The sequence below is a fragment of the Bolinopsis microptera genome, chromosome 7, assembly GCF_026151205.1.
Source record: "Bolinopsis microptera isolate Bmic1 chromosome 7, MBARI_Bmic_1.0, whole genome shotgun sequence".
Classification (NCBI taxonomy): domain Eukaryota; kingdom Metazoa; phylum Ctenophora; class Tentaculata; order Lobata; family Bolinopsidae; genus Bolinopsis; species Bolinopsis microptera.
In genome coordinates this window covers 4428919-4452978 of record NC_087078.1, presented here as the reverse complement: position 1 = coordinate 4452978, position 24060 = coordinate 4428919, and the positions used below count along the sequence as shown (strand labels likewise).

Sequence of the window (24060 nt, the reverse complement as noted above, 5' to 3'; positions counted from 1 at the left end):
TACTGTTTACTGTGTTCTGTGATATGTTTTAGTGCAGTCAGTGTAGCCTATCTTGCTGTTTACTGTGTTTTGTGATATGTTTTAGTGCAGTCAGTGTAGCCTATCTTACTGTTTACTGTGTTCTGTGATTATATGTTTTAGTGCAGTCAGTGTAGCCTTATCTTATTGCCCAGAGTCCAAACCTTAATATATATACCACAGTCATCGTAATAATAATCATAATAAAGTGGGATATTGGAGACACTGTCTGAAAGTTACCCTCATCTGTTTCTGTCGTGGTGACGTCACCAATCATGTACACACACGGTTACACAGAACTTTATCTAATAAAATGATGTCAACTCTGTACGTGGTCAACATAGACATATTGGGGAGCCCTCTCCCTCTCCCTCTCCCTCTCCCTCTCCCTCTCCCTCTCCCTCTCCCTCTCCCTCTCCCTCTCCCTCTCCCTCTCCCTCTCCCTCTCCCTCTCCCTCTCCCTCTCCCTCTCCCTCTCCCTCTCCCTCTCCCTCTCCCTCTCCCTCTCCCTCTCCCTCTCCCTCTCCCTCTCCTACTCCCTCCCTCCCTCTCTCCCTCTCCCTCACCCTGTCCTTGTCCCTCTCTTCCTCTCTCTCTCCCTCTCTCTCCCCCCTATCTCTCTCTCGCACTCGTTTCGGTGGTGTCATATTTCTATCGTCTTGTGTAATCTGTGATATGTTTTAGTGTAGCTGGGTGGTCAAATACATCCATATTTGGGGGAAATGACCGTGGTCAACATATACATATTGAGGAGCCGGGGTGGTCGATATATTAATATTTGGGGGAGGTGGGGAAGTGGCCGTGATCAATATATACATATTTGGGAGATATAATAGATAATATATTGACCACGCCCCCACCCCCCATATATGGAGTTTTTTACAGCGGCCACCCCTGGGGGGGGGGGGGGGGGGGGAGGGGGTGGCCATGGTCAATATGTACATATTTGGGAGGTTGCTGTGGTAAAATAACTCCCCAGAATATGAATATATTTGACCATGGCCATCTTCCCCCCCCCCCGCGCCCCCCCCCCCCCCCCTAAGTCAATATATCAATATTGGGGGTGGCCATGGTCAAATAATCCCCCCGGCCCCCCTACAAATATTGATATATTGACTGAGGGGGAGGCAGGGGTGGCCGTTGTGAAAAAAAGTGGTGGTTAATATGGCCATATTGTGGGGGGGGGGGGGGGGGGGGGGCGGCCATGGTCAAATATATTTATACGCGGGAGAGTTATTTGACCACAGCCGTGGTCAATATATGTATCCTCCCCTATTTATGGATATATTGACATTTTTTGAGTATTCCCGGCGAAAATGGTCAAATTCTCAGATTCAAAAATTCTCAGAAATACTGATGACCCCCCCTATAGTTAAAATTAGGATTTGGAGTTTTTACTGTGGTATATTAAGGGGGCAGGGGGGGGGGGGGGGTCTTCATGGAAATTTTCTAAAAATCGACCTGGTTTTTTGACGATTTTTCGAGGTCCAAGATTTTAAAAATCGAATAAAAGATGTTTAAAAGCCTATCTAAAAATTTTGCTTGGAAATCTCTTCTAAATGATCCTTAGAACATATCCAGAAAATTTGAGGGTGATTGCTCAAAAAATGTAGGAGAAGTTAGATTTTTAGACTCGATTTTCAGGGCGCGCAATCAAAAATCGCTCGCGCAATACAAATACACGCAAGCGCTGACCTTTTACCGGCGATAATTTCGGCTAGGAACAATATTTTTCTATCGGATTAAAAGCATCTGATAGATATCACTCCCTTCTATCAAAAACAACAAAAAGTCGATTTTGAGAAAATTTCCATGAAGACCCCCCTGCCCCCTTAAGGTCTGGACTAATAATATTGACCAGGGCTCCCTTATATTAGACCACGGCCAACCCGCCCCCCCCCCCCCCTCCTAAAGCCACCTCCCACAAATATGGAGAAGGGGGTGGCCGTTGTCGTAGTCAATATATCCATATTCGGGGGAGGGGGGGGGGGGGGGGGGGGGGGGTGTTGGCCCTGGTCTTATATGGAGAAGATTAGAATGTTATATCCATATTTGAGCTGGGGTGGCCGTGATCAAATACATCCATATTTGTGGGAGGTGGCAGTGGTCAATATATATCCATATTTTACCCCCTATTATCCTCTCTTCATTATTATCCCCCCTCTTTTTCGACCCCCTCTTTATCATACCCTCTTTATCATCCCCTCTTTATCATCCCCTTTCTTTATCATCCCCTTCTTTATCGTCCCGCTCTTTATCATACCCTCTTTATCATCCCCTCTTTATCGTCCCTTTCTTTATCATACCCTCTTTATCGTCCCCCCTATTGATCATCCCCTCTCTATCACCCCCTCTTTATCATCCCTTTCTTTATCGCCCCTCTCTTTATTATCCCCTTCTTTATCGTCCCCTCTTTATCATACCCTCTTTATCGCACCGCTCTTTATCGTCCCTCTCTTTATCGCCCTCTCTTTATCATCCCTCTCTTTATTGTTTCCCTCTTATTCGTCCCCTCTTTATCATCCCCCTCTTTGTCATCCCCTCTTCATCATCCCCTTCTTTATCTCCTCTTCTCTTTCGTCTCCCTTCTCTATCGTCCCTTCTATCGTCCTCCCTCTATCGCCCCTCTTTTTATCATCTCCTTCTTTATCATCCCTCTCTCTATCGTTCCTCCCTTCTATATCATCCCCTCTGTCGTCCCCTCTCTCTATCTACATCCCTCTATATTTCACTCTCTATCGTCCCCTCTCTATATTTCCCTCTCTATCGTTCCCTCTTTCTATCATTCCATCTTTATCGCCCCTTCTATCGTCCCCTCTCTCTCTATCTATCTCCCTATCGTCCCCCCTTTATCGTCCTCTCCATCGTTCCTTTCTCCTTCTATCGCTCCCTCTATCGTCCCTTCTATATCATCCCCCTCTCTATCGCCTTCTCTCTATCGTCCCTCCAGCTCCCTCAATCGTCTCCCTTCTATATCATCCCCCTCTCTATCGTCCATCTATTGTCCCCTCTCTCGATCTTCCCTCACTATATCGTCCTCATTTATCGGCCTCTATCTATCGTCCCCTCTCTATCGTCCCCTCTCTATCGTCCCCTCTCTCTATCGTCCCTCCCTCCCTCTTTACCATCCCCTTCTTTTTCATCTCCCTCTTTCGTTCCCCCTATTTATCATCCCCTCTTTATTGTCCCCTTCTTTATCGTCCCCTCTCTCTATCGTCCCATCTCTCTATCGTTCCCTCTCTATCGTCCCCCCTCTCTCGCCCCTCTCTATCGTCCCCTCTCATAGTGACCAACATGCCCCTCTTTCGAGGGGTGCCCCTCCATGCCCCTCTTAATGCCCCTCGTTGGGTCTAATGCCCCTCTTTTGGAGGGGCATAAGTATTTATCCCTCTGAAGCAAGTAAAACTGTTCAAATCAGCTAATTTCCCCAAAAATTTTCGCCGGTGGCACTGGGATTACTTTCAAATTCAACTGTTGGCACCATTATTTGAGTTCTTTAATTGTGATTGAGTTATTATAGGTTACCTCAATTTAAAAAATATAATAAATATCTAGTTCCTCTAACCTCACTACATAAAAAATATAATAAACATCTATTTCCTCTTACCTCACTATATAATGGGCAAGAAAATTTTTTTTACTGCGGAAAAATATCTGCAATTTGTGTCTGTGCCAAAATTTATGTTGTATCTACACAAACCTTTTCTCCGCACAAACCTTTTCTCCGTACAAAACTTTTCTCGGGACATGGTTGCCTCTACTTTGAAAGAGACATATCATAATTTGTGATAATTACGATAAATGGTGCCAGCTGGATGTGTTTTACTTGTGGGTTGTCGAATAAAGCCACTTTAAAATATTAATTTCTCAAATTTTCTAGCCCTCTATTTTGAAAGGCCTCAGATATTTTGTTAAATTTGTAGATTTTACTGCGTCCAAACAAAAACGCAAAAGATTTTCCGGGGCCCAGCTCCAAATGCCCAAGAACTGGCTATGTGTTTGCTTCTCTCGCCGTTCTAGCCCTGTGAAGCCACAGAAAACAGTAAATTTGTATCTGAGAGGAAATTTTAAACTTTCTGGATGTGGGCCCTTGGCCCTACACCGCGCCGCCGAATGCCGACCATATCATCTTTCTTCAATTTGACAATTCCCCATAGGGTAGAATGTAGATGCAACTGAAGCTAATTATGCACTGGTATACATGAAAGTAGCTGACTAAAAATGTAAATGCTACGACCCGAAGGGGCAAACCCCGCCGAAGGCGAAACTTCATTTAGGGCTGGACACCCCTATATTCTATAAATGTTCCTCTTTTAGGTCAAAATGTATGCTCCTCCAAGATATTTTCTCTGTTGGTCAGTATGTCCCCTCTCTCTATCGTCCCCTCTCTCTATCGTCCACTCTATCGCCCCCTCTATCATCCCTTTATATCATTCCCCTCTCTATCGTCCCCCTCTCTCATTCGCTCTATCGTCCCCTCTCTCTATCGTCCCTCCCTCTCTATCGCCTCCTTCTATATCATCCCTCTATTTATCTTCGCTCCCTCCCTCTATCGCCCCCTTCTATATCATCCCTCTCTATCGTCCCTCCCTCCCTCTCTATCGCCCCCTCTCTCTAACGTCCCCTCTCTCTATCGTCCCTCCCTCCCTCTCTATCGTCCCCTCTCTATAACGTCCCCTCTCTATTATCCCCTCTCTCTATCGTCCCTCCCTCCCTGTATCGCCCCCTGTATCGCCCCTTCTATATCATCCCCCTCTATATCAACCCTTTCTCTCTATCGTCCTCTCTCTATCGTCCTCTCTTTATCGTCCCCTCTCTCTATCGTCCCCTCTCTCTATCGTCCCCTCTCTCTATCGCTCATCTATCATATCTTTTATATCATCCCCCTCTTTATCGTCCCCCCTCTTGTCCACTCTCTCTATCGTCCCCCTTCTATAGGAACTCTCTCTCTCTCTATCGTCCCTCCCTCCCTCTCTATCTTCCCCTTCTATATCAACTCTATCGGTCTTCTCTCTCTATCGTCCCCCTTCTATATCAACTCTCTCTATCGTCCCCCTTCTATATCAACTCTCTCTCTATCGTCCCTCCCTCCCTCTAGCTCTCTATCGTCCCCCTTCTCTATCAACTCTCTATCTCTCTCTATCGCCCCTCTATATATCATCCCCTCTCTCTAACGTCACCGCTCTTTATCGTCCCTCTCTATATCGTCCCCTCTCTCTCTTCCCCTCTCTCTATCTTCTTCTCTATCGTCTCCTCTATCGTCCCCTCTCTCTATCGTCCCCTCTCTCTATCGTCCCCTCTCTCTATCGTCCCTCCCTCCCTCTATCACCCCCTCTATCGTCCTTTCTAAATCATCCCCATCTATATCATCCCCCTCTCTATCGTCCCCTCTCTCTATCGTCCCCTCTCTCTATCGTCCCCTCTCTCTATCGCCCTTCCCTCCCTCTATCGCCCCCTCTATCGTCCCTTCTATATCATCCCCTCTCTATCGTCTTCCCTCTCTCATCCCTCTTTCCCGCCAGTGGTCCAAGCACTAAACGAGTATATTGTGTATCCTGTCTATTTAATACCTGCTAGTGAGAATAAGAGAGTATATAATTTGTATACTATTGTACTTTACCACTTGTACTTGGTACATGCTAAGTAAATAGTGGCTGTTGTGTACAAGAATTGTGTACAATTGTTCAGACTTGCTCGATATCCGCCGCTCGTATACATTTTCACGTCTCTTTAATTGCAACTGTTTTAGTATCTCTCATTTTATAGACTGAAAATAAGATTACTCAGTATAGTCTATTGTTGAACGTTATTTTATTTCTTAGTATTTCTGATTTTATTCTGAATAAAATAATAAAGATGGTTGATATTATTGCTGAGAATTAGTTCCTACTCATCCTATTATCTAATTAGTATTATAAGATTATTATTCTGCACCATCTGACGAGGTCAGTATAACCCACCATGCAATCAGGACGCTGTCTCAAGTAGCTTGTCTGAGTGTCGGGTGGGCGGTTACCCCGCCTGATATCCGAGTCACGTGTCATATTCCCACCTGTCACGTGTCATATTCTCAGGTCACGTGTCCAGTGTAGTGTAATCACGTGTCTAATGATCCCCACACCTCATCACTCTGGTATAAGCAGCCTAATAAGCCACCTAATTAGTCACGTGCACCCAATTAGGGATCACTGCTGTCCCTGTACATAAGGAAGAGCACTGTGTCTCCCTTCATTAGCTAGTAAAGCCTTGCAGGCTTTGTGAAGACTGTAGTGTGTCTAGTTCCGTACATTCTCCTCAGTACACTCCTACCAAGCTACTAGTTTGTTACTTGTTTCTGTTGCAGTTGGCTCTATGTCCCGCTCCTTATTCACTGTACTTACTAAGCTCCTTTATTCCATCCTTGTTTCTGAGTGCTAGTTGTAGTGTAGTAAGTTGTAGTGTATTACATGTAAACCTTCCTTGATAGTCGATATAATGTTTCTAGAACATGTGTGTCCTGTAATCTTTAAATATATATTTACCATTACCGAATAGTAAAACTAATTCTATTTCTAGGATTTAGCACAGTATGAACTTTATGTACAGTAACCAGACGCAGCTGTCCCAGCTCCAACCTCAACAGAAACAGCAGCAACAACAGCAACCCCAGCAGCTATCCCAGCAGAACTCTAAACCCATGGATCAGCACCTGAGGTCGGCCCTGACCCAGTCCCTGAGCACTCTCTCAGCTCCAGGAGATAACAAACTGTCCACTATCTCACCTCTAGCCCCCTCACTGGTGCAGGGTGTCTCCCAAGCTGGACAGATTCTCAACCTGGGTGCTACAAATGCGGCCTCCCTCGGTGGTCAGATCCTCAATCTCCCAAACTCTAACGGAGCAGGAGGACAGAACTTCTACGTGATGATACCCCAGCAGCAACTAGACGGTAATAACCAGCTCCAGAAGATAGCACCTATGGGTGCTGTACATCAGACCGCTACTGACTCTTTGGCAGCTCAGCGCTCAGAGCGGGAGGAGAAGCGTCGTCAGACTCACAACGAGGTGGAGAGGAGGAGACGAACTAAGATAAACGGATGGATCCAGAAGTTAGCAGAGATGGTGCCTAACTGCAAGGACGAAATGGGAACTAAGCGATCCGGCGGACCTACTCAGACAGGGATGGGACAGAAAAGTAATTGCGGGGTGTTACAGAAGACCGTTAACTTTATCCAGGAACTTCAGATCGCACATTCCCAAGTTGTGGAGCGACTTCAAGAACAGAACCAGGTCCTGGTGGAAATGGCTAAAATCAGAGAAACTCTGAAGAGGGTGGAACAAGAGAACCTCCTTCTCCGGAACCAGCTACAGAATCACGGGATAGAGCCCGTGTCAGCGCAGAACCCTGTCTCAAGACCTAATCAGTGAGAGGGTACCTGACCAGTCAGCTCTTCTGGTGATCTTATCGCGAACAGTTATCATTAACCCATCCACTGAGTCGGCACTTGTAGGGTTCTACAGAGATTAAAATGAAAATTCTCGGATCGTTTTTGCCGAATTTATTAAATCTTGACTGTTTTATTCTACTTTATTTAAGAAGAGAACCGTCTTAATTCTTAACAGAAAAGTGAGAGTTATATCTGACCGGAAGCTTTTTAGAATGGATGCATTATGAGATGTGCCTGTCTATCAGATGCATTATGTGAGATAAAATTAAACAACAGTCTTGATATGTTCTTTTCACATGATATTAACGTTTATATTTTTATCTGTAACTTATATGCGATTACGTTTGTAATTACGATTATAAGTACCTTTTATCAAATCATTTTCAATATTTATCATCAACCGGGTTAATTTTATTGATCTTTCAAAAAATATCCAAACTAACAAGTGAATGTTGCATGGTAGGACCTACTACTAGGACCTAGCCTGGTACCAATTTGAAAAACACTAGATAACTAGTAGAATACACATCTTCACTAGTAGTAATTAGTAATAATATAATTAGTAATAATTAGTCCCTCCCTCCCCCTCATGACCTAACCTCCTCTCACCCTCAGGTGTTATCAGAGAACATCTCATCAGCAGTGCAGCAGAACGGAGAACAAGTCCTCAAACAGCCTCTAGTAGCCAGCATGAGGACAGTCAAGAAAGAAACTCTCAAACTTATATCCGCGTGGGTCGGCAAGTCCACAGATCCTAAACAAGTGTGCGAAAACTTTGTCCCGCCTCTGCTGAACGCAGTGCTGGGGGACTATAATCGTAACCATCCAAATGCGCGAGACTCGGAGGTTCTCAGCACCATGACCGTATTCATCAACAAGTTGGAGAACCACGTGACTTCTGAAGTTCCCGTTATATTTGATGCCGTGTTCGAGTGCACGCTCGAAATGATAAAAGCAAACTTCCAAGACTTCCCTGAACACAGAACCAACTTTTACCTGCTCCTTGAATCAATAAACCAGCACTGCTTCAGTGCCCTCCTTCAGATCCCCCCAGACAAGTTTAAACTGGTCATGGACTCCATCGTGTGGGCCTTCAAGCACACCATGAGGAACGTGGCAGATACGGGCCTTACCACTGTTCTTACCCTCCTTCAGAACCTAGACGGGAAGGACGTTTCCCAGAGCTTCTACCAAACGTACTTCCTGAACATTCTGCAGCACATATTCAGCGTGGTCACGGACACTATGAACGCTGCGCAACTCAGCAACCAGAGCAAAGTACTGGCTTATATGTTCAGTCTTGTGGAGCAAAAGAAGATAGCTGTAGCCCTATATAGTCTGGTAAGTCTGGAGTGTAACGCTATATAGCCTGTTAAGTCTGGAGTGTAACGCTGTATAGCCTGGTAAGTCTGGAGTGTAACGCTATATAGCCTGGTAAGTCTGGAGTGTAACGCTTTAAAAAACTATATGCGGCTAATACGACTAAAAACTAGCCACACCCAGCTAATATGACTAAAAACTAGCCACACCCAGCTAATATGACTAAAAACTAGTCACACCGTACCCAGCTAATATGACTAAAAACTAGCCACACCCAGCTAATATGATTAAAAACTAGCCACACCCATGCCAGCTAATATGACTAAAAACTAGCCACACCCAGCTAATATGATTAAAAACTAGCCACACCCATGCCAGCTAATATGACTAAAAACTAGCCACACCCAGCTAATATGATGAAAAACTAGCCACACCCATGCCAGCTAATATGACTAAAAACTAGTCACACCCAGCTAATATGACTAAAAACTAGCCACACCTAGCTAATATGACTAAAAACTAGCCACACCCAGCTAATATGACTAAAAACTAGTCACACCGTACCCAGCTAATATGACTAAAAACTAGCCACACCCAGTTAATATGACTAAAAACTAGCCACACCCAGCTAATATGACTAAAAACTAGCCACACCCAGCTAATATGACTAAAAACTAGTCACACCGTACCCAGCTAATATGACTAAAAACTAGCCACACCCAGTTAATATGACTAAAAACTAGCCACACCCAGCTAATATGACAAAAAACTAGCCACACCCAGCTAATATGATTAAAAACTAGCCACACCCATGCCAGCTAATATGACTAAAAACTAGTCACACCCAGCTAATATGACTAAAAACTAGCCACACCTAGCTAATATGACTAAAAACTAGTCACACCCAGCTAATAATAAGATGACTAAAAACTAGTCACACCCAGCTAATATGTGCCACCCCAGCTAATTAAATGTGCCACCGCAGCTAATATGTGCCACCCCAGCTAATGTGTGCCACCCCAGCTAATGTGTGCCACCCAGAGCTCGACCGGGATCCCGGCGCAGCCGGGATCCCGGCCGGGATTTGGTGATTTTGTGCCGGTCCCGGTCCCGGCCGGGATTTTGTTTTTAGCCGGGATTTTAGCCGGGATTTTTCCAAAATAAAGTCGGTTTTTGAGCGTATATTTGAGCCCAAATTTCACGAACCTGTGAACATTTTCCGAAAAGTTTTACTACAACAGTGCTCTACAGTGCTTCTTAATAGTTAGATCATTTCACTTTCTCGTCGTCAAAAGTTTATTGAAAATTCAACTTTCAAGTCTTATGTGAAATGTTTATGTTACATGATCAAAATTCTATGAATTTTGATCAATGGTAGTTGGCAAATTTCAAGTCAAACAAAATTTACTAATGTTCAAAATTAATTATATATGTTCAACTGTTCACTTCATGAGTAACAAATTACAAAATGTTAGAAGAAAGCTGAAGTCCGAACAAACTTAGAAATATTCAAGAGTCAGGGGCTCTCTATCTATCTCAGAGATAAAGAGAGAGATATATAGAGAGAGAGAGAGAGAGAGAGAGAGAGAGAGAGAGAGAGATAGAGAAAGATAGAGAGAGATAGAGATTAGAGAGAGATAGAGTAGTTACTACTACTTACTGTCAATTTTAACTTGACATACCTCAGTTTGTTCTGGAAGATTTTATTTAACATATAACACTGTTTCATTTTAACTGAGATTGAGAAATATTGGAAAAATCCCGGTCCCGGTCCCGGCCGGGATGAGGCTAATCCCGGCCCGGTCCCGGCCGGGACTAAATTTCGATCCCGGTCGACCACTGGTGCCACCCCAGCTAATGTGTGCCACCCCAGCTAATATGTGCCACCCCAGCTAATATGTGCCACCCCAGCTAATGTGTGCCACCCTAGCTAATGTGTGCCACCCCAGCTAATGTGTGCCACCCTAGCTAATGTGTGCCACCCCAGCTAATGTGTGCCACCCTAGCTAATGTGTGCCACCCCAGCTAATGTGTGCCACCGCAGCTAATATGTGCCACCCCAGCTAATGTGTGCCACCCCAGCTAATGTGTGCCACCCCAGCTAATGAGTGCCACCCCAGCTAATGTGTGCCACCCTAGCTAATGTGTGCCACCCCAGCTAATGTGTGCCACCCCAGCTAATGTGTACCACCCCAGCTAATGTGTGCCACCCCAGCTAATGTGTGCCACCCCAGCTAATATGTGCAACCCCAGCTAATGTGTGCCACCCCAGCTAATGTGTGCCACCCCAGCTAATGTGTGCCACCCCAGCTAATGTGTGCCACCCCAGCTAATATGTGCAACCCCAGCTAATATGTGCAACCCCAGCTAATATGTGCCACCCCAGCTAATGTGTGCCACCCCAGCTAATGTGTGCCACTCCAGCTAATGTGTGCCACCCCAGCTAATATGTGCAACCCCAGCTAATATGTGCCACCCCAGCTAATATGTGCAACCCCAGCTAATATGTGCCACCCCAGCTAATATGTGCCACCCCAGCTAATGTGTGCCACCCCAGCCCACCAGCTTGTTTTTGTGTCAGCCCTGAAGCGGAACTATACAGCTAGACACCAGCTAGCCCACAAGAATTATCTGAGTTTGTCTCCGCACCTGGTACTCACTCAACAGTTTATAGAGTCATATTACAGGTGTGATAGTGAAAGTGAAACTAGTCAAGTTACAGCTGTGATAGTGAAAGTGAAACTATCCCTAGCCAGGTCAAGGCGTGGAAGTAAAAGTTGGAAAGTGTGGAATATAGCGTGAAAGTGAAAGTAGATTTGAGCGGAGTACCGTAAGAGTCATGTGCCTATAATAGCTATGGTTAAGTTGCCGGGTAGTTTCCTTTTATTCGGTGGAAAGTTAATGTTGCAGGCGGGGGGGGGGGAGGGGGTTATGACTATTTTCATTATACTTACCATTATGCAACTGGTAAGTATAGTAAAAACTCCAAAACCAGGCGAGATAACGAACGCTTTTTATCAGGAAGATCATCCGGGTGAAATAGACAATGTGGCGTATGTAAAGAGCTACACACAGGACCTCCTCAAGAAAGCTTTCCCAAACCTCCAGGAGTAAGTCATTATTGTATAGTTACAGCCAAGGTAACATTGGTTACAGCACATTGACCACACCTTGAACTCATTTATGCAAATATGTAATTAATAAATAATATTATTTATACCAAATACCCCAAAAATGTATATAATTTGTAATTCAACCTTCTGTTCGGATTATTTCTAAAGTATCACGTACCATTAAGTGATTAAGTGATTAGTAATTAAATATAAACTGTACAGGATGCAAGTGTCAGTATTTGTGGACGGTCTGTACGCCCTGAATCAAGACAACGCCGCCTTTAGAGAGCACCTCAGAGATTTTATCGTCCAGATAAAGGTTAGTACCTGGAAATATAACTAGTAACTAACTAGTAACTGACTAGTAACTAGATAGTAACTAACTAGTGACTAGATAGTAACTAACTAGTAACTGACTAGTAACTGACTAGTAACTAACTAGTAATTAACTAGTAACTAACTAGTAACTAACTAGTAACTAACTAGTAAGGTTCCTTAGCTTGAATTGTAGCAGAAATGAAATCTGCTTAAGTTCAGCAGCGTTAGATGAAATATCTATAATATCAAGTTATCGGATTAAAAAGGTTGCTGCGATTAGAAATCTCTGCCACCTGAGGCACCATAACCACTCGAGGCAGCATAACCATTCGAGGCAGCATAACCACACGAGGCAGCATAACCACACGAGGCAGCATAACCACTCGAGGCAGCATAACCACTCGAGGCAGCATAACCACTCGAGGCAGCATAACGATTCGAGGCAGCATAACCACTCGAGGCAGCATAACCACACGAGGCAGCATAACCACTCGAGGCAGCATAACCATTCGAGGCAGCATAACCACTCGAGGCAGCATAACCACTCGAGGCAGCATAACCACACGAGGCAGCATAACCACACGAGGCAGTATAACCACTCGAGGCAGCATAACCACTCGAGGCAGCATAACCACTCGAGGCAGCATAACCACACGAGGCAGCATAACCATTCGAGGCAGCATAACCACTCGAGGCAGCATAACCACACGAGGCAGCATAACCACACGAGGCAGCATAACCACACGAGGCAGTATAACCACTCGAGGCAGCATAACCACTCGAGGCAGCATAACCATTCGAGGCAGCATAACCACTCGAGGCAGTATAACCATCGCTAATTTATTGTCTGAATAAGCCCAACTTTTGTTACCATAATATTGGAGGTAGCTTAGTAACTACATTTATCATTCATTTGTTGAGACATCAGCCTCCAACTTTATAAACATTCGCTAAGATCAGCTCATTTTGATAGACACAGCTGGACCAGTGAATATAATAGCAACTTGTAGTCACGACAACGTGACATTCCTAAATACTGATCGAGTTTCCAATTCCACCTGTTCCAACTTCATCAACTGTATTCATGTGACAGAGACACGAGGTCATGTGCCTCAGGTACTGGGGTCACGTGATAACAGCTAATCTCATAGAGGCCCGGTAATCTGTTGAGCGAGATGATGCAGAGCCACCTGTTCAGATCCACGTTACCAGAGCCACAGCTAGAAATAGCCATTTCAGAAAACATTGTTAATAACGACCAGTTGCTACTAGTGACTTGTAGAGTCTACAAGTCACTAGTAGCAAATGTAGACACCAGCTAAAATTACGGTCCTCCACCCCTCCCTCCCCTCCCCTCCCTTTGCTAAGACTGAGATAAGAGAATTGATAGTTTAAAATCGAGTGGACACACCTCAGTGAAACTCGTCAGCCCAAAGTAAATCCCCGTCCTGGTGCGTTCTACCCCTGATCTAAACCTGGGTAACCGTAGAGTCAGCGACTGCCAAGTTTGTCACATGAACATCTAGGCAGTGTTTGATTGGTCTAAGAACGTTACTAAACCCCAAAATCTGCTGCTGAGTAGTGTAGTTGATCCGCAAGTAAAACACCTATAATCAATACTAATAATCCCAGGATGTCTGTCTGTCTGTCTGTCTGTCTGTCTGTCTGTCTGTCTGTCTGTCTGTCTGTCTGTCTGTCTGCCTGCCTGCCTGTCTGCCTGTCTGTCTGTCTGTCTGTCTGTCTGTCTGTCTGTCTGTCTGTCTGTCTGTCTGTCTGTCTGTCTGTCTGTCTGTCTGTCTGTCTGTCTGTCTGTCTGCCTGCCTGCCTGCCTGCCTGCCTGCCTGCCTGTCTGTCTGTCTGTCTGTCTGTCTGTCTGTCTGTCTGTCTTTCTGTCTGTCTGTCTGTGGGAAATTTCCGAACGGTTAAATCAAGAAAACGGTAAGAGATATGCGACTGATTTTTCAAAGCCAAATGATTATGTTTTTAAAAATCGGTCGGTGGTAAGTGGTCAAATTGATTATTTTGTGACCCAAATGTGATGCTGAAGTGTGTGTGTGTGTGTGTGTGTGTGTGTGTGTGTGTGTGTGTGTGTGTGTGTGTGTGTGTGTGTGTGTGTGTGTGTGTACTCTCCCAATCTTACTCTATCTCTCTCTTTCCCATCACAGATTCGTGATATATCATATAATTATGTAATTTGGCAGTGTAGGTCTCAAGATTTCGATTGGTTATCAAGTATTACTATTGGAGTATTAGATATGTGAGGGGCACCCAGAATTAAATTGCAGTCTGTTTGGACTGAGCGAGTTCATACTTTCGCACCGTTTTAAGTAAGAAAATGTAATGCGTGTTTTCGAATATAATAGGCGGGTTTATACTTTTGCATTTCAACTGCGATAGTGAAGTCCCGGCCGTAGGCACGGGTACGGTGACACTAGTACCCTAAGTTATAATACTCTATGTATAATAATGATAACACCATAAACTGGTTCTAGATTATGGCACTCTTTGGGGGATAAATGTTTACTGCACGAATAGGCATTAAAAATATTTGAATGCACAAGTTTAATTAATACTATTAGTTGTTATGGGCATTATAAACATTTGAGTGCACAAGTTTAATTAATACTAGTAGTTGTTATGGGCATTATAAACAATATATACGAGTGAACAAGTTTAATTAATACTAGTAGTTGTTACGGGCATCATAAACATTGGAGTGCACAAGTTTAATTAATACTAGTAGTTGTTATGGGCATTATATACATTTGAGTGCACAAGTTTGACAAGTTTAGGTGGTATGACACGGTGACGCGTGACACAAGCATCAGCGAAAACTGGTGTGACGAAGCAGACGTTAAAGCAGAAAGAGACAGTTATGAGTTCAAAGTTTTCTTCTACTTCCTTACTGAGCCTAGCATCACTGAATGCAAAAGGGCTCTCTAAGACGGAGAAACAGGAAGAACTCGGAACGGATTGTTTTGAATATAGTGTTGATATCTTGTGCGTTCAAGAGACAAAAGTCAAAAATCATTCCACTAGATATCTCAGAAACAATTACAAATTGATCATGATGGAGCAAAATCAAGGACGACATGGTGGACTAGGTTTCATCATAAGTCCTAGATTACTACCTTATGTCACAGACTATCAGTATACCTCAGACCGGGTTTCCTATCTTAATGTCGTCATTCCTTCTAATCTCTCATCCCATCCTAAAAATATCAGAATTGTTAACGGTTATGGCCCGACTAATCCTAAAGCAGAAGGAAACCCTGCCCTTCTTAGAAAGTTCTACAGAGAACTCACCCATGCTATTTCAGTTCCTGCATCTCATGAATTGTTTGTTTGTGGTGATCTCAACAGTAAGTTGGGAACCTTATCTCCTTTGGACTATCAGTATGGTGTAACAGAGTATATGGGCAAGTTTGGAATGGGTACAAGGAATTTCAACGGTGAACATTTATTAAACTTCATGTGCTTAAACAAACTGTTTGCTACCAATACCTATTTTGATCATCCTTGTAGACATCGAACTACTTTCTCTATGTGTATTTCTGCCAAAGGTCGCCCTAAAGGTAGCAAACTTACTCGTCCAGTCTTTGCCCAATTAGATTATATTCTGTGCAGAACACGCAGCAGATTCATGTTCCAAGATTGTAGAGCATATGGCGGTCTTGCTACTAACTCAGACCACAGACTCGTTGCTTGTAAGATCAAACTAGCCCCCTACTACAAAATCTTTCCTACAAAAAAGATAAGTTCAGTAGTTAAGAGATATAACAACTCCCTGCTCACCACTGACCTTCCCACCAAAGTCAAATACCAACTTTCAGTCGAACAGAAAGTCAACAACTCTCAGGTAACATCAAACCCTAATGATGATCTCACTAACCTGATGGATGTCCTTAAGACAACTGCTGATGAAGTAATCGGGACACTACCACGCTCCAGAAACCGTAACTTCAGTAGTGACTCAACTGTTGAAGCCCTTGTAAAAGAGAGACAAACCCTGCAAGCTGCACTTAACTGTAACAACCAAGTTGCTGACAGAACTCAAGTCCGTACAAGGATCAACAGGTTACAGAAAGACATCCGTAAGCATCTCAAGAACCTTGCTGACACACGTGCCGATGACATCGCTCGAACCATCATGTCAACAGATGACACAAGGCAGATGTTTGAAGCTGTGCGTACTCTAGCTGACACTAAGCCCAAATCTACTATCAGTGTCCACAATGAAGAAGGTAACTTTGTTGCCACAGATGCTGGTAAAGCTCAAGTGATCAGAGACTACTACGAAAAGCAGTTCACGTGTGAGGATGAACCACTTCAAGCATTTATAGGGGATGGACGCTGCCTAGACATACCCATCACATGTGATGAAGTAAAGAAAGCCGCCCAATCTCTCAAGAACAACAAAGCCACTGGTCCAGATAAAGTCTACAACGAGTGGTTGAAAAATGCTGGTACAAAATTCTGGTCAAAATATGCCGAGATCATCAATAGCGCATTGGAGACCAATTCATTTCCTGATGTTATAGGTGAAGCCATCATCACCCCCTTACCGAAACCTCGCAAACCAGCTGGTCCTGTCACTAGTCTACGACCTCTATGTCTATCAAATGGTGCTCGTAAGATATTATCCATGATTGTACTGAAGAGAATTGAAGACAAAGTTGATGCTTTCACTGGTAGCACGCAGGCGGGGTACAAACATGGTAGAAGTTGTGGTGATCTAGTGTGGGCTGAGCGGATGTTGATATCGGTTGTCACGCGTAAACACTTCCAGTATCACAAGATGGGCATAGATATGTCTCGAGCATTTGACACAATCAAACGCCAGACTATACTTGACCTTCTTGTCAAAGCTGGATGCACAGACGACGACCTCAGGCTAGTAAGACTCCTCTTAACCAACACCATGCTCAAGGTCAGAGTGGAAGGAGAACTATCTGCTGTATTCGAGAGTCTTCTTGGGTCCTTTCAAGGTGACAGTCTCTCCGGCAAGCTTTTCACTCTTGTCCTAGCAGGAGCTCTTATAGAACTACGCCATCGACTAGCAGAGTCTCCCCCACACATACCCAATCCCCCTATTTCAAAAGAAGGTATGCCACTGGAGTCAGCGTATTCAGATGATTGTAACTTCATGAACGTGGAAAAAGAATCCTTAGAAGCTATCCTACCAATAGCTAAGGAAGTCTTCAAGGAGTTTAACCTGTTCATTAACACAGAGAAAACAGAATTTACCCATGTTTTCCTCGCTCCTGTTGGAGAAACAATCCCTGGTCGTGATGATACCATGTTACGTGGAAATGAAGATTGGCGGAAGAGTAAGATTCTTGGGTCATTGTTGTGTAGTGAAAGTGATATAGCTGCTCGATGCATTGCTGGGAACAATGCCTTCTATAAGTTCACCAAGATCTGGTCTCAGCAGAATATCTCCGTTACCAGAAAGATAGCAGTATACGAAGCCCAAATTGTATCAATCATCATGTACAATTGCAGTAGTTGGTGTCCTACTGCAAAGTCACTAGAAAAACTAGACATTTGCCATAGAAAACACCTTAGATCATTACTGAACATTTATTGGCCTCATGGAACAATATCCAATGCAAACTTATACCTAAGATGTAACTCAGTTAAACTATCAGATCGTGTCCCTAAAGCAAGGTGGAAGCTCCTAGGTCATATCTTGCGTAGTGCTGATGACTCCCCCGCTGCATTAGCGTTAAAGTTTGCTGTCACAACAAACTGTAAAGGGCGCGTCGGTGCGCATCGTAAGAATTTGTTCAAGATTATTGTGAATGATTTGACCCGTAGAGGTTTAAAACTTAACTCTTTGAATGATCTTAATAAGCTTAAGATATTAGCCGAAGATAGAGTTGCTTGGAGAAACAAATTTTAACTCTAGCTGTCTTGATCTGTACTGATCACCATTTTAGGATGACTTGATTTCTTTTAGGGGTTTTGAATATTTTAATGGTGTAAACAGTTTCTTAATAATAGTTTGATTAATACTAGTAGTTGTTACGGGCATTATAAACATTTGAGTGCACAGGTTCAATTAATACTAGTAGTTGTTATGGGCATCATAAACATTTGAGTGCACAAGTTTAATTAATACTAGTAGTTGTTATGGGCATCATAAACATTTGAGTGCACAAGTTTAATTAATACTGGTAGTTGTTACGGGCATCATAAACATTTGAGTGCACAAGTTTGATTAATGCTTGTAGTTGTTACGGCCTACGGGCATCATAAACATTTGAGTGCACAAGTTTAATTAATACTAGTAGTTGTTATGGGCATTATAAACATACGAGTGAACAAGTTTAATTAATACTAGTAGTTGTTACGGGCATCATAAACATTGGAGTGCACAAGTTTAATTAATACTAGTAGTTATTACGGGCATTATAAACATTTGAGTTCACAGGTTTAATTAATACTAGTAGTTGTTATGGGCATCATAAACATTTGAGTGCACAAGTTTAATTAATACTAGTAGTTATTACGGGCATCATAAACATTTGACTGCACAAGTTTAATTAATACTAGTAGTTGTTACGGGCATCATAAACATTTGAGTTCACAGGTTTAATCAATACTAGTAGTTGTTATGGGCATCATAAACATTTGAGTGCACAAGTTTAATTAATACTAGTAGTTATTACGGGCATTATAAACATTTGAGTGCACAAGTTTAATTAATACTAGTAGTTATTACGGGCATCATAAACACTTAAGTGAACTAGTTTAATTAATACTGGTAGTTGTTACGGGCATTATAAACATTTGAGTGCACAAGTTTAATTAATACTGGTAGTTGTTACGGGCATTATAAACATTTGAGTGCACAGGTTTAATTAATACTAGTAGTTGTTACGGGCATTATAAACATTTGGGTGCAAAAGTTTAATTAGTTGTGTTTGGGTTGAAAAATCACTACAATTCATATGCTGGCCCTAAACTAAGTACGACTTGTCCATTTTCGGTATTCAAATGGCCTCTTTATAACTTTAATATCATAATATAAGTTATTGATATTACAATATAAGTTATCAAATATTACCAGATATTATCCACGTTTTTTGTATTTCAGTTGCACCTAATAACGCCTTTTGTATTTTAATTTCATCATTCATGTAATAGTTATCACTTTTTCTTTAGGAGATCTTCAGATTTGTTGTTTAGTTGGATAATTACTCCTCATACTACTTATATTAACAGGTACACGGAGTAATTGTTTATTTATTTTAGAAACGAAATAATAAATTAATTAAAGGAAAGATAAAGTATTAAACAATTCACATTATACAAAACATCATCCTCTAACATATCTATTCTGTTCTTGTCAACTTAGAAATATCACTTTGCGCAGCTTTACCCGAGTTCTTGGTAATTACAAAGAATTAAGCAAGGACAAGGTTTACGAATCTGGAAGTGAGAGCCGTTACCAAGGTTACTGAACCGTTACCAAGGTTACTGAGCGGTACAATTAGAGTTTCTATTAGAGTTTGTATTAGAGTACGTGTGTGTCTAGAAGAGTGCTGTGTCTAGAAGAGAGCGTATATAGCTGCGATAAGGGGCAGGAGGAGAGCTGTCATGCTCACTGCACTGTTCGTTTCCGCGCATTTTTCAGCGGTCTTTTGTGCTGGAACTTCACAGGGTCCACATCCTACGTTAACTTTGGTGAAATCTGCTTCTGCCTTTGCCTCTGCACCGGGCCTAGAAGTAAAGTTATTGTTAAATAACAAGCTATTACAAGCATTTCAAATTTCACACACAAAAAGTGACTTATACCTGTTAAGTTACTTGCTCCTAGCTTTATAAACTTACTTGTTGCACAGGTTCTGGTCTGTGCTCGCCTTACTCTTGCACTTGGTCATCGCCTCATTTGCCACAAACTTTGTATCATCAGCGTTCCACTCGTAATTGGTACACTCATATTCCTTACCCAATTCCTCTACCTTGTTACAGCTTGCCCCTGCACAATCCATACACCCTGCCTCACCAGATGCGCATTCACCACAACCGAACGCGTAATCTGAAAATCCTTCTGCGAATGTAAATGCCGGCCTGAAATTTAACATTGATAATACCGCCTTCATTGTAACATAATTAAATAACTAAGATTTTAAATAATTCGATGATTCACTTATTGATAAAGCGCTCTCAAATCATGAATACGTTTTCATATTATTTCATTGAATCCCTTATTAACACAAAAAGAGATAAGATTAGTTTGTCTCATAGTGCGAATATAATCAGTTTGCATGTTGTGTGCATGTTGGCTACGTACCCCTTGCATTTTGTAGCCCCAGCATCAGCACACACCTTATCTACGACTTCATCACCTTCTTTTTGGAAGCACTTGATGGCTGAAAAGTTGACTTGTATGAAGGAGTATTACACCATTTTATATGTTACAGATATTAGCAGGAACCTGTTTATCTAATTATAGCTGTTAGTATAAAATACATCTCTAATACTAATAGGATGTCATCTGTAAACACATTGAAAGAATATGTCGTTTACTAAAATGACCATAATAAAATATAACTAAAATCAAATAGGTTTATAAATATCAATAAGGAGTGTGATATATTACTTACCCTCAGAATAAGCAGTCGCCAGAAATAGGGCTAATACCACAAGTTTCATCATCTTTAAATCGAGTTTAGCTAAGAAACAGACACATTAGATAGGGTAAATAATGAACTTTAATCTGAAGGATTAAATAAGCCTTATTAAGAAATGCTACTAGTTGCGAATATAATGTAAAATACAGCATTTCTCCCTGGCAGTAGGTTCAGCAAGGTCGCAAGAGAAAATGGTACTGAGGTAAGAATGAGGATACCGTCCTCGAGGAGCCATTAAAATATGAGAGCGAGGGGCAGCGCGTTGCGTGGCAACTGATTATCCGCTGCGTGACCTCTCCAGACAAAGGTGAAAGTAGAAACTGTTGCTCACGTGCAGTACCACGTGTCTTATTGTGCTGCTCCCTCAGCCCACGTGCAGTACCAGCTCGGGTTACGGCTGCCACCTGGCCGGCTCTTATTCTCAGTCACGTGATCCTGCTGTTTGTTGCTATGGAGATGGTATTGGAACCGTGTGGAAACACAGAAATAGCAGTTATGATTACATCTTATAGCACACTGCACAGTAGTAGTGTCCTAGGTATTCAGGAATGGGGAGGGAGCTATGTATATTAGACATGTTAGTAGTAGTGCAGTGTCCTTGGTGTCTGTTATGGCACTAGAGAATACTAACTTAACATTGAAAATGTCGATTGAATTATTGGAAATGACCGAGAAAGCGTGGTATTTCTAGCTTGAATTTTTAAGAACAATTTTATATTAAGTTTCAGTTGTTCAAAAGTTTTGTTAATAAAGACTCGTACAATACCAAAGGACTTAGGAACAGTGCATACACCCCCTCCCCCAGTCAGTCCTTAAACTCAGTTTAAGATGCGAGCAAATTTCATTCTAAAAATATATCTTCTATAGTTTTTAGGCAATTACCCTGAAACTTTCAGGATATGTTCTAGTGATCATTTAAAAAAAAGACTCGGACAGAATTTTGAGATAGGCCATAGCAACTGGGTGTCATAGCAACTAATTAGCCACTAGTGCTTTAGACCGTTACTGAGACTGGTAACTAAATTTCCACATCTCCGCTCTCTCTATAATCCACTTATAATCTGGTTAGAGGTGAGTGGAGCCTTGTGTCACGTGTTAAGTCACGTGAGTTTCTCCTTTAACAGGTGGGACAAGTTCAGGGCTCCCGACACAGGGGCTGTTACTTGGAACTCTGTAATTGTTCGGGTAATGATCCCCAGGGAGCTGGTGAGCTTATTCGAGTTAAAGTCACGTGGAATACTACTAACAGGTGTTCAGATTCTACAATTCTCTAGTAACGATATTGTGACTTTCAACCAAGGGCACTCACTCACTCACTCACTCACTCACTCACTCACTCACTCACTCACTCACTCACTCACTCACTCACTCATTCACTCATTCACTCACTCACTCAGCTTCCTCCATTGCTTTGTGCTAACGAAAGGGAACGTGAGAGAAGTTCTATGTACGAAATTGCAGGAAAATATGTACCAGGGACTGAATACCAGGGACTGAATACCGTCCTTACTCAACTATAGATTTGACCCAATTCTTTGGGTTGTCAGTTTCTGCGTAAAGGAGTTCCTAGTAGTCTTCTTCTGGAGAATATTCTGCTTCTTGAGAATAAGAGACAAATGTTTGCTCTTATATTTAAAAAAACAACGAGAATTTATTAGTTAACACACATAGCCATCATATCTTTGCACCTCAAACATTGACTGAAAAGTATAAGTAGCTTATAACGCTCACGGTGAACGGTTAGAATTCATGGCAGATAATAATATTTAATTACCGATGTGAGGTGCTCAGAATATCACAAATATTACCCTCAGGAATGCGCTGGAGAGGATATGACAGACCTGTATCTGCAAGAGAAGCAGGAACAACTAAAGACGGCCGCCTCCGCTAAACTCAAATACCAGATGACTGTACCCGGCATTCTCAACCCGCACGAAGTAACGGAAGAAAACATGAACGATTGAGAGGCTCTGTTACAAGATAACCGATCTAGTTGTTACGTCATGATAAAGTGCGCGGCGTGAACAGCTGCACGTGCTGTTTTTGTGCGCGCTCCATCGCAGGACAAAATGCGTCCCTTTTATCATTCAACATTTTAGGGTTGGACTATTCAACTCATAACCTTGTTGTGAGTACTTAATTACTCCGTTTTCTGGTCAACTTTTTTGATTTTTCGGTGTTATATGGTGGTTTGACCAATTTTTGCTCATATTTAAGTTTATATTACATATAGAGAATATCTGGCTTCGAACGATGAGGAATCGATAATTTTTGGCGTTACATCTTATCAATATTGAAACGAAATTTTGTACATATTTTTCGGTGAACAGAACCCTAAATCGTGGCGAGTCAAATTCGTTGTCTTTATTTTAGTGATCAGGGTTCTGTTTATAAACGACCCATGTCAATCACTGATGTTGATTGATATTTTATTATTTATAATACATTAAATTTAAGTCAGTGTTAAGTTTATTAAATTATATTATATTGATTTCCCAAATCCCAAGGACGTCATGGCTATTTTGATTTATATGTTCGTTGAAGTTAAAAAGGAAAATAAGGAGAACTGTGCAGTCTCCCAGAAAGATGAGAAGTAGCAGGGTACACGTCTAGTTGCAGGGTGTAATGTACTTGCGAAGATGTTCTGCAAGCTTAAACGAAAGCATATGTTGATGTGAATTATCAATTAATACCAATATCTTCAATACACAGTAGGTGTGTCCTGTTACACCCTCTGTAATGTAGCGACCTAAACCACAGTTAGGGTGTAGACCTTTAGGTGGTGTGGATGGCTTGACTATATATAAATTAATACAGTAGAGTATCTATTGTAATGATTATTTTTCACCTTTTGAGCTTATTTCAGAATTCGTTTTATTGAAGATCATTTATTAAGCCCCCTCCCTGATTAAAACATCGCCATATATTAGGAAAATAAAATTAACCGCACAACACACAAACAATATTCAGGCCATTCTTCAAAAAATGTACGCCTAATTTTCTTTTAATCTATTTCATTATTGGTCGGCGCTCAGCCTGCCATTTCGTTGATACACGTTGTAACCCCTTCGCACGCGGCGGCTTCAGGTCCAAGGTCGGAGTGCACGAGATCAGAGAGGCTTGCAACGTGTAGCAACCATTTCGCCATATTTTCAATCGTTTATGAACAGAAAAGCCTGAGGTCCTCAGGTATTAGTATTTCGTTGTTGCTAATATTCCGCCTT

General features: G+C 42.3%; 2 protein-coding genes across 2 annotated transcripts in view; both read left to right on the top strand.

The window, feature by feature from the left end:
- LOC134817710 (exportin-1-like) overlaps positions 1 to 23704 on the top strand; it is a 91412-nt gene extending 67708 nt beyond the window's left edge. Inside the window, exons 19-22 of the mRNA XM_063826949.1 lie at positions 8059 to 8784; positions 11785 to 11873; positions 12099 to 12195; positions 22651 to 23704. Coding sequence (XP_063683019.1) covers positions 8059 to 8784; positions 11785 to 11873; positions 12099 to 12195; positions 22651 to 22800 — 1062 coding nt within the window. The 3' untranslated portion in view covers positions 22801 to 23704. The remainder of the gene's footprint in view (positions 1 to 8058; positions 8785 to 11784; positions 11874 to 12098; positions 12196 to 22650) is intronic.
- Positions 6546 to 7843, top strand: LOC134817719 (upstream stimulatory factor 1-like). Its single transcript, XM_063826961.1, has one exon. The coding sequence runs from the start codon at positions 6587 to 6589 to the stop codon at positions 7421 to 7423; it is 837 nt and encodes a 278-aa protein (XP_063683031.1). The 5' UTR covers positions 6546 to 6586; the 3' UTR covers positions 7424 to 7843.
- Positions 23705 to 24060: the final 356 nt, after the last annotated feature.